Source organism: Argentina silus (assembly GCF_951799395.1).
Source record: "Argentina silus genome assembly, chromosome: 16".
In the NCBI taxonomy this organism is placed as follows: Eukaryota; Metazoa; Chordata; class Actinopteri; order Argentiniformes; family Argentinidae; genus Argentina; species Argentina silus.
The window spans coordinates 18,429,258-18,441,388 of NC_139670.1; the positions used below are offsets into that span (position 1 = coordinate 18,429,258).

Here is a 12,131-nt window from a genome sequence, read left to right on the forward strand (position 1 = left end):
AGCTCTTTTATGTCTGCACAAATGATGTGATGGAAAACATCTGACATAATAGAAACACCTGTCAAGCCAATTGTCCCATTGCTTTTGGGTACCACAATATAGGGGCAGTATGCAAAAAAGTCATTTCTGAAGGGTGAAACCAATATGTACACAAATATCATCAAATTAAAGCTGAGAATCTGTACTTTAGCCTCATAGCAATTGTTTGATTTAAAATCCAAGTAATTGTAATTGTCAGTAATTGTAATTGTAATTTAAAATCCAGTAATTGTCCAATATATATATATATATATATATATATATATATATATATATATATATATATAGAGAGAGAGAGAGAGAGAGAGAGAGAGAGAGAGAGAGAGAGAGAGAGAGAGAGAGAGAGAGAGAGAGAGAGAGAGAGAGAGAGAGAGAGAGAGAGAGAGAGAGAAAATATATATGTCTATATTCCTCATCATTTCAATGGAAATAATGGGGGAGTCCAAACAGTGCATATAAACTAGGACTGGACAATATATACATATATATATATATATATATACATTCATTAAACACTTTATTAGGAACACCTGTACACCTTCTCTTGGTAGAGGTGGTGTAATGGTGTGGGGAATGTTTTCTTGGCACAGTTTGGGCCCGTTAATACCAATCAATCATCGCTTCAATGCCACAGCCTATTTAAGTATTGTTGCTGACCATGTGCATCCCTTCATGGCCACAATTTACCCATCTTCAAATGGCTACTTCCAGCATGATAATGTACGATGTCACAAAGCAAAGGTCGTCTCAAACTGCTTTCATGAAACTTGAAAGTGCACCTGAAAAATCTGCAGGATTTGCATGATGCAATCATGTTATCATGGACCAGAATCTCAAAGGAATGTTTCCAACATCTTGTGGAATCAATGTCACGAAGAATTGAGGCTGTTTTGAGAGCAAAGGGAGGCCTTACCCAGTATTAGTATAGTGTTCTTAATAAAGTGTTCGATGAGTGTATATGAATATATGAATATATGATACAGGTCCCTCTCCTGCTGTACAAGTTCTGGATTGGGAGCGTTCTACTCACCTCTGGTTACAGCAAAAGTGTTGTCAATGACGACATTACCTGAACCAAAGGTAGCAGAACGTCTGTTAATAGTTGTTGAAACACTTACACCCATTGCTAGAGATTGAGCTGGAGATAACAAGAAGGGGAGGGGGGGTTATGCTACAAATGCAAATTGAAAACCGAGTACTACACACACTTTAGAAGGTATATACTGTTATGAGAACAGAAGAAAATCTGAAAACATTTTTATGTGGTTATAAAGTCATGTCTTTACCAGTCGATGGATTGGTGTTTTTCCTCTGTGGTGCACGGTTGGCTTGCTGGGTGCTGAGTGCGCTGGTGAGGAATGTAGAGCAGAACACTGATTCATACTATAGCTCCCAGAAAGGTGTGTTATTTGAGATTAGGGTGTTGTCTACGATTAAGGTGTATTATTTGACGATATATGTCCTTATCTATTTACTCACACAGTTCCATGTGTGCACCTGCTACATCAGGCTGAATCGTGGGCCCCAGCTATACACACCTGATCTCCAGTACTTCACCTCTAGCCTAACTGACTCAATCAAGTACAGCAGTTTGAAATTATTTCAAGATAGCTCTGCTTCATAGGAGAGGAGAGAGACGTGGTGTCTAATGTAGCCTGCATGAACGTCTGGGCCTACTGCACAAGGTTGAATCTGGTACCCCAAATATACACCCCTGAGCCCAAAGGCTGCAATATATTAGTCTACATTTCAAACAACATACAGTATAGGTCTGCCTTCTCACTGTAGGGCAGGTTGCATAGGCTTGAAACAAATTGAAATACCCTTTGTATAATAACATGATTCCTTGGAATTGGAAAACACAAACACACACACACACACACACACACAGATATATATTTCAGTATTTTATTAGACAAGAAATAAGCAATTACATTGCTGATTCTACCAAACACCCTTAGTGTGTTAGCCTATAGGAGGTGACTCTGGTGCAGCTGAAAGAAAGAAAGAAAGAAAGAAAGAAAGAAAGAAAGAAAGAAAGAAAGAAAGAAAGCATGCAAGAGAGCATGCAAGAGAAGAAACAAGAGAGTCATTGCACAGTGCTGAGAGAAACCTGGTCACCATAATCTTCTAAAGAAAGTATAGAACTGACAACATGAATGAAGCAGAAGCTGTAGTATTAGATTAGAACGTCTTTATTGTTTGACGGAAGAGAAATGTGCTTTATGTTAAAAACACTGCATTGAAAACAGGGGACACATCAGTACATAGTTATAGATAAGGGAAATATCTCAGATGGGGGCAGGCTCAGACAGGGTAACAGCACAGAAAGCTATATTGTACATGCTGCCAAATATTGCCCAGTGGCTAGTTTATATGGACTGTTTGCACTTTATATATATGTGTGTTTTAAGTTAGATATTTACAGTTTTCAAAAGCCGAAAAAGACAGAAAATTCCATTGAGCACCATAACTCTAAATCTGACTTATGCACTGACAGGATTTTCCAGCACACTCAGTTTTAAGTCCTGCTATGATAGCTAATGTTCACATGCATTGTTAACAACACGTAGAGTCAAGTCATCGGCTTCAGGTATTGGACCTAATGTAAACTCTCACGATTCATTGTAACTTGAGAGCATGGTAGTGAAAAGCTTAATTTACTGTTGTCCCATACGTGTGTGTGTGTGTGTGTGTGTGTGTGTGTGTGTGTGTGTGTGTGTGTGTGTGTGACCAAGATCGATGACGATTTGTTTATAATACGACATTAAACCGCAACGGAGAACCTTGACTGCTTTTGGAGTGTAGAGCCAAAAGTAGAAAAAATGCTTCACTGTCCACCTGACGTTCCTGAACTGCATTACGACTCTAGAGTATCCACTCTCTGTTCCCTACTTGTCTGCTGTGCTTGGATCTGGATTTCCTGGATTTATTCTATCGAACTGATGTTGTTCAATTTGATCTGTCTGTGTGCCCCGAAGCTAGCTTGCTAGCTTGCTGGCTGTGCTACCTGGGGGATTTATTTTGCTGTAGAGCTAGCCTAACCTAGCTGTTTGCCAGCAGTGCTAGCGTTGTTTGTTTTGGAGCTAACCTGGTTGTTTGCTTGCATTGCTGGCATTGTTTAACAGTACTAATGTGCAGTGCTGTCACTGCCACCTGGATGTCGGGGGTTTTGTGTGTGTGTGTGTGTGTGTGTGTGTGTGTGTGTTATCATTACTGAATTCGCTCTCTCTGCCTTGCTGGGATTTTCCATTATCTCTTCATCACGGATGGCAACATGGTGAATCTCATGTACTCCCACTCAGACTTCTTCCATCTGCACTGTGTCAGCCCTAAGCCTCTCCCTGTCCTCCTATTACATCACGTCTTGGGAATCATATGCCGGGCAAGCTATTGTCACAGGGGCCCACATCATCACTTCTACAGTGAACCCCCAGCTGGCTATGTCCCCTCCCTTTGGTCTAGCTCTCAACGCCGTTATAAATACAGTGGTCCAGGCGCTAAGTTACGTTACCTCAAACAAATCCTGATGGCTGACACTAGTAGTGGTCTCTCCATCTCTCCCCCTCCTCAAATGGCTAGGTTTGCTCTCCTCAATACCCGTTCCCTTAATAACAACTCACATTGCATCAATGATCATCATTCTGGATAATGAATTCGATTTCATGTGCCACACTGAAACCTGGCTCTAACGTAATGAGTTTTTGGCACTCAAGCAGGCCATTCCACCTGGCTACACCTACCTACAACAGCCCCGTGCTGTGGGTCGGGGTGAGGGGCTCGCCGTTATCTTGCCGTGTCTGTTTTAAGGTAAAGGCAGTCCCAGTCCCTAGCTTGGTTCAAATCATACCTGTCCAACAGGTAGCAGTACGTGCCCCTTGGGGGGTCCAGATCCACCCCAGCACCAGTGAAACAAGGCGTCCCCCAGGTTTCCATCCTTGGCCCGCTATTGTTCACCATCTACCTCCTCCCACTTGGCCAGATAATTCGGAAACATGGCCTCAATTTCCACACATACGCTGATGACACCCAGCTCTACCTTCACACAAAACCCTCTACCGCCCTTCCTCCCCCCTCCCTAACCTCCTGCCTCTATGAAATCAAAAAATGGATGACCACCCATCTTCTCAAACTCAACAGCAATAAAAGAGAACTCATGGTGGCTCCCAAGACCCTCCTTCAAAAAATCAGCAACCTCGTCCTCACCATCGATGGCTGCTCGATTTGCCCCTCCTCTGAGGTAAGGAACCTGGGGGTCTTGCTGGAACCAACACTTTCCTTTGAACCCCACATATGGTCAGTTACAAAGTCTGCCTTCTTCAATCTCAAAACTTTCTCCTGTCTCTGTCCTTCACTCTCTGATACCTCTGCTAAAACATTAATACACACATTTGTCACTTCCCGCCTGGATTATTGTAACAGAGTCCTTATTGGTATTTCCAGCAAGGCCCTGAATCGGCTACAATATGTCCAAAACTCAGCTGCCATGATCCTCACACGGACTAAACCCTGGCAGCACATCACCCCCACCCTGCAACAATTTCACTGATGTCCCATAAAATACAGAATCTCCTTCAAGGTCCTCCTCCTCACCTTTAAGGCACTCCATGGCCTGGCTCCTGCCTACCTAACTGACCTACTCCACCCCTATACCACTGCACGTGGTCTCCGATCCCCCGACACTGACCTCCTCATCATACCCCGCACCAGGTGACACACACTTGGCGACCAGCCCGTTTTCTGCTGCTGCACCCAGGCTGTGGAACACCCTTTCACCAGCCATCCGATGCTCTGATACTTTCAATACATTCAAAACCAGGCTCAAGACCCATCTGTTCAGACTCGCCTTCCTACAGCACGGCATGGGTCCTGAGTAACACTATTCCTGATAGTTGCCTGAGCTCTTCCAGAAGATAGGTAGTGACTCTGCAGTCCTGACAGCATCTCATTCCACCACTGGAGCGCCAAAACAGTGAAACGCTGTGACTGCTGCATCCTCATAGAGGCAGCAGTGCCAGGCGGCCAGCCGAGGTGGAAGAACGGAGTGATCAGGCTGAGGTTTGTGGGTTGACCATTGCTTGCAAGTAGCTGTCCGGTAGACGAGCACCAGGGTATTGAATCTGATGGGAGCTGCTCCCGGGAGCCAGTGAAGGGTGCAGAGGAGCAGGGTGACATGGGAGAATTTGGGGAGATTGAACACCAGACGGGCAGCAGCATTCTGGATGAGCTGCAAAGGTCTGACGGCGGAGGCAGGGAGCCCGGCCAAGAGTGCGTTGCAGTAGTCAAGATAGGAGATGACAAGTGGCTGGACCAAGAGTCGTGCTGCTTCTCTCGTGAGGAATGGATGTATCGCTCAGATGTTGTAAAGGAAGAATCTACAGGAGAGCGCTGTCGGTGTGATGTGCGCCGCACAGGACAAGTGGTAGTCAAGGATCACCCCAAGATTCTTGGTTGTCTGGGAGGAGGTCACAGTGGATATCTCGACTGTGAAGGGGAAGTCTTGGAGAGGGCAGGCTTTCCCAGGGAGGAAGAGCAGCTCAGTCTTGTTAAGGTTGAGCTTGAGGTGGTGGGCTGACATCCAAGCAGAAATGTCTGCAAGACACGCAGAAACCACCGGAATGGCTAAGACTGCCTCTAGTTTGAACCTTGCTTTAGGGAAGCTGTTGTGCAAATGTTTTCTTTGTCTCACTTTCTTTACATTCCGTTGCATGTTTAAATATATCGCGTGGATGTACCAAACAATTTAAGCAATAGTACTGTGTATGACAATAAATGTGTGTTTTTATTCTATATCCATGTTTATAACTTCTTTTGTGATCAAGTCCTTTGAACCATATCATTTCATACAGTAATTACAGTGGGCAAAGAATGCAAACTTGAAAATATTTGTCTTTGACTTCATAGTTGCTTGGGGCTCAATTCAGCTGAGCTGAGCTAACTACTAAACTTGGCTTAATCAACAAATTCACTCTAATCACAAACTGAAGACCCCAATTTGCTTCCACAAAGACCGCTGCACAGCAATAAATACTTGATAATGTTTTGCACCAATATAGGCAGAGCAGTAAATTGGACTGTAGTACGTAATGGGACAGTAAAGCATTGGTTTCACCAATCAGAAATTACACTTTATACATATTCCTCCTATTTCAGGGTACCAAAAGTAATGGGAAAGATTCAAATCTTGATACATGTGCAAATTAAGCACATATGTTTGGTATTTGGTCAACAACCCTTTGAACTTCCCATTCCTTATGCAGGACACTGCACTTCATAGCAGACCTTGGTTGAAAAGTATTTGAAATAATCTCAGTGTTTGCTTGAGCCTGCCTGGAATGCCAAATAAGGCGGGGTTTGCACTATTAAGACCGTTCCATTGATTCTACTGTGCCAGGCAAACTTCCATTGACTCTACTGTGCCAGGCACAGCGAAGTATCTGAAATGTATTTTTCTAATTTTATTTGAAAAGAGTGGGGCATAATGAGAGAGTGGGGCATAATGTAGCCTATGTGAACCTACTGCGCAAGGCTGAATCTTGCGCTCCAAATATACACGTCTAATTTTCAGTATGTCACATCTGGGCTAACTGCTCAAGGCCTTTGAAAAACTGATGTCTGTAGGCCAGCCTACTCATTGTAGGGCAGGTTGCCTAGATTTAGAACAAATTGAAACAAATTGTGTGAAATCAGTTTGCTCAAACACACACACACACACACACACACACACACACACACACACACACACACACACACATACACACACAAAACATGTATATATATATATATATATATATATATATATATATATATATATATATATATATATATATATATATATTTATTATTCAAGAAATAAGCAGTTTGATTACATTGCTGATTTATGCCATACACCCTGAGAAAAATCTTTCATACTACAGACGGCAAGAGGAGCCCTTTTTATTGAACTGTGATTTAAAGGATCAGGTTTAGTCTGTGACATAAGAGGTGTGTTAGCCTATAGGAGGGTCCTCTGGTGGCATCACTGTTGGGGGGCGTAGTCTTCCCCTGCCTCATCCACCCAGATCTCTCCGGTCTTGGCGAACTTCACCCCCCCGCAGGCGGTGATGATGCAAGACTTGTGCACACCCTGAGCATTCTCTGCCAGGAAGTTGTCAAACAGAGGGCGCTGGTCAGGGCAGCAGAACGGTTGGTGGGCACTCACATTGAAACCTGTGACGTACAGGTCCTCAAAGATGGGGCATTCGATGTAGTCGCCGGGCTGGATGAGGATGGAGCCTGCTGCCTCGCCATGTTTGAGGGCTGTCCCCTGGATGAGGTGACAGACAGCCATCTTCTCTCCCTTGTAGAAGAGATGCACTATGCTGCATGTGGCGTTGGCCACATGGACATTGGGTGCAGGTGCAGGTGCAGCACAGCGCACCGGTGCAGCTGAAAGAAAGAAAGAAAGAAAGCACACAAGAGGAAATGAGAGTCACTGCACAGTGCTGAGAGAAACCTGGTCAATATGATCTTCTCTAAAGAAAGTATTGAACTGACAACATGAATGAGGCAGAGGTTGTTGTAGTGGAGTGACTTTTATTTTTTTACGGGGGGGCGGGTTCTTATTGTTTGACAGAAGACAAATTCGCTTTAGGTTTAAAAACACTGCATTGAAAACAGGGGACACATCAGTACATATTCAACAAGGGTAGGCCTACAGGTAAGCAGTAATATACAATTACAGACAGGGGTAATATCTCAGATGGGGGCATGCTGAGACAGGGTAACAGCACAGAAAGCTATTGACATTAAGGCTTAGTCTGTAAATATATATATATATATATATATATATATATATATATATATATATATATATACATATAAATTCAGATCTTTAGAGTTGTCAAAAGCAAAAAAAAAAAAGGAAATTCCACTGAGCACCATAACTCTAAATCTGACCTACCACTGGCAGGGTTTTCCAGCACACTCAGTTTTGAGTCTTGCTACAATAGCTTTGTTTGGGCTACTGGACTTCAGACAACATGGGCAACACTCAGCACTGGGCATGTTTTTTTTTTTTTTTCAAACGCCTAATACTTACTAATCCTAAGACCTTCAGAGAGCTAAAAGACCTCATAGTAAATTGTTTTCAGAATAATAGCCTATCTAGGTTTGCATTTGGTTGATATACAGTTAGTTATGCATTGTGTATCTATATCTGATATCTGTATCTGTATCTGTATCTATATCTATATCTATATATATATATATATATATATATATATCTATATCTATATCTATATCTATATCTGTCTCTCTCCTGCTGACCACGTTCTGGAGTAGGAGCGTTCTACTCACCTTTGGTTATAGAAATGTTGCCCCCGACCATGCTACCTGAACCAACGTCAATACTATCATGACTGTCAGTGCCTGAAAAATTGCATGATTGATCTGCTCCCATGTCTGCTGCAATGAGAGAGATGGAGTTAACAAGGTTGGGAGAGAGAAATGCTACAAATGCAAATAGAAAACCAAGTACTACAACACACTAAAAGGTAGACACACTTATAAAAACAGAACATATGAAAATGTTGGTGGTTTTTTATTGCACAGGTACTGTACTGTGTCTTTACCTGGATTGGTGTTGTTCCTCTGTGGTGCAGTGTAGGCTGGCTGGGTGCTGGGTGCTGGGTGCTGGGTGCTGGGTGCGCTGGTGAGGAGTGTAGAGCAGAGCACTGATTTTATACTGTAGCTCCCTGACAGGTCTATTGTTTGAGATTCCAGGCAATGTTCCAAAGATATCTGAGAACTCAAGAGTTTACTCAACTGATTCCAGAGAACTCCACAAAAGTCACACCTTTTCCCACCAGGTATGTCCTGTGAGATGTTATGATCTATTCAACCATGGTTCCAGAGAATCCATACGACACGCCCCCACGACGCAGGGGGCCTACGAGCTCTGGGGCCTGTCTGCCTCCTGTCATCTCCCACCTACAGTATGTTTCTCTCCTTGTAACATGTGCAGATTGTGTGCCAACAGTTCAATTTATACATTTAACATGAATATGAGACACACTACGAAAACATTTAAACATTAGCTCTCATCTGTAAAATAACCAGCTTTTCATAGCTACACAGGACAGAGTTTTCTCTAAGGAATTGTGCCACTGTGTCAAAATCCACCGGAATGGCTATGACTGCCTTTAGTTTGAACCTTGCTTTATGGAAGCTGTTGTCCAAATGTTTTCTTTGTCTCACTTTCTTTACATTCTGTTGCATGTTTAAATATTGGTGCCCCACTCCCTTCCCTGCAAGAGACTTACTCCACCCGCCTCACCCAAAAAGGTACCTCGATTGTGAGCGACGCAAGCCACCCCGCACACAGTCTGTTCAGCCTCCTGCCTTCTGGAAGAAGGTATAGGAGCCTCCGTGCCCACACCACCAGACTCACGAAAAGCTTCATACCCCAAGCTGTCAGGAAGCTAAATTCTCTCCCCTCACTCCCCCCAGCCACATCCTCCAGGCTGTCAGCAAGCTGAAACCCCCCCCCCCCCCCCTCCCAACCCCTCAGCCCCCCCCCCCCCCCTAAAAACACTACGGACTCTGGACAATCTACTATTCTATTGTTATAATCTACTATTGCATTATTATTTGTACACAGAATACACAGTATTTGGCTGCTATTTACTGTCTCTACTGACTGTTCTTTTTGCACTGTTTGAATTATTTTTATTGAATGTTTTACTTTTAGTATGTCTTGTCTTATCTGTTGTGCCTGGGCACTTTATCTGTCTCACCGTGGGAGAGTGAGAAAGGTCCTCTCGATTCTTTTGTATGTCTTGACATGTGAAGAATTGACATTAAAGCCACTTTGACTTTGACTTTGATATCATGTGGATGTATCAAACAATTTAAGCAATTGGACTGTGTATGACAATAAATGTGTGTTTTCATTCACAGCCAAACTATTTCCATGTTTATAACTTCTTATGTGATCAAGTCATTTGAATCTTATCATTTCATACAGTAATTACAGTGGGGAAAGAATGCATACCTGAAAATATTTGTTTTTGACTTCATAGGTGGTTGGGGCTAAATTCAACTGAGCTGAGCTAACTACTAAACCTAGCTTAATCAACAAGTTCACTCTAATCACAAACTGAAGACCCCAATTTCCGCAAAAGAGCACTGCACATCAATAAAACCATGTGCAAAGACCGTTTTGATAATATTTTGCACCAATATAGGCAGAGCAGTAAATAGGAGTGTTGTAAGTAATGGGACAGTGAAGCATTGGATTTACCTATCACAAATTACACTTTATACATTGTCCTCCTATTTCAGGGCACCAAAAGTAATGGGAAAGATTCAAATCTTCATACATATCCAAATTAAGCACACGTTTAGTATTTGGTCAACAATCCTTTGAACTTCCCATTACTTACGCAGGGCACTGCACTTTATAGCAGACCTTGGTTGAAAAGCATTTGAAATAATCAGTGTTTGCTTGAGCCTGCCTGGAGGGCCAAATGGGGGGGGTTTGCACTTTTCAGACCGTTCCATTGATTCTACTGTGCCAGGCAAACTTAATCAAGCACAGCTAAGTATCTGAAATGTATTTTTCTAATTTGACTTGAACCCAGGTCTGCTGCATAGGAGAAGAGAGAGAGTGGGGCATAATGTAGCCTATGTGAACCTACTGCGCAAGGCTAAATCTTGCGCTCCAAATATACACCTCTAATTTTCAGTATGTCACATCTGGGCTAACTGCCAAGGCCTTTGAAAACATGTTGCTGATTTATGCCACACATCCTGAGAAAAATATTGTCCAAATATTGCCCAAATATTGCCCAGTCCTATTTTATATACATTGTGTGCACTCCCCCATTATTTCAGCTGAGCAAACTCCATTCCGTATAAGGTAAAGGTTACTCAACTGATTCCAGAGAACTCCACAAAAGTCACACCTTTTCCCACCAGGTATGTCCTGTGAGATGTTATGATCGATTCAACCATGGTTCCAGAGAATCCATACGACACGCCCCCACAACGCGGGGGAGCCTACGAGCTCTGGGGCCTGTCTGCCTCCTGTCATCTCCCACCTACAGTATGCTTCTCTCCTTGTAACATGTGCAGATTGTGTGCCAACAGTTCAATTCATACATTTAACGTGAATATGAGACACACTACGAAAACATTTAAACATTAGCTCTCATCTGTAAAATAAGCAGCTTTTCATAGCTACCCAGGACAGAGTTTTCTCTAAGGAATTGTGCCACTATGACAAAATCCACCAGAATGGCTATGACTGCCTTTAGTTTGAACCTTGCTTTATGGAAGCTGTTGTCCAAATGTTTTCTTTGTCTGACTTTCTTTACATTCTGTTGCATGTTTAAATATATCATGTGGATGTATCAAACAATTTAAGCAATTGGACTGTGTATGACAATAAATGTGTGTTTTCATTCACAGCCAAACTATTTCCATGTTTATAACTTCTTATGTGATCAAGTCCTTATCATTTCATACAGTAATTACAGTGGGGAAAGAATGCATACTTGAAAATATTTGTCTTTGACTTCATAGGTGGTTGGGGCTCAATTCAACTGAGCTGAGCTAACTAAACCTGGCTTAATCAACAAGTTCACTCTAATCACAAACTGAAGACCCCAATTTGCTTTCACAAAAACCATGTGCAAATACCATTTTGATAATTTGGTGCCACCGCAAAGTGCGTCTGCCATAATCAACACAAACTTTGCACCAATATAGGCGGAGCAGTAAATGGGAGTGTTCAGACGGTTGGCAATTATCCATTGTTCAATCATTACCACTAAGCGAAAACATACACTTATTTGATCATAAAGGCCACAGCAGTTGTCAGGGATAATCCTGCATACCACCAGTGTATCCTCTACAAAATATATGGAAGTTGGCCTAGTGTATATCCTTGCATTATGAAATTCTGTAGCCTGGCAATTTTACCAAGCAGTCCTTTAAACCATATCATTCCATACGTTGGAAAAAGCACAGGAATGAACGCATTCTGCTACGAAGGTGTTTGTCTCTGGCTTCATAGGTAGTCAGGACTCAATTCAACTGAGCTTGACAAA

General features: G+C 42.6%; 1 protein-coding gene across 1 annotated transcript; it reads right to left on the minus strand.

Moving 5' to 3' along the window:
- Positions 1-6,874: 6,874 nt before the first annotated feature.
- Positions 6,875-9,002, minus strand: LOC310817587 (uncharacterized protein; the record flags this gene model as incomplete). The annotated part of the gene is made up of 4 exons (XM_083688225.1): positions 6,875-7,467; positions 8,377-8,484; positions 8,652-8,728; positions 8,944-9,002. 4 exons carry the CDS (start codon positions 9,000-9,002, stop codon positions 7,058-7,060), a joined length of 654 nt encoding a protein of 217 aa, XP_083544351.1. The 3' UTR covers positions 6,875-7,057.
- Between the last annotated feature and the right edge of the window lie 3,129 nt (positions 9,003-12,131).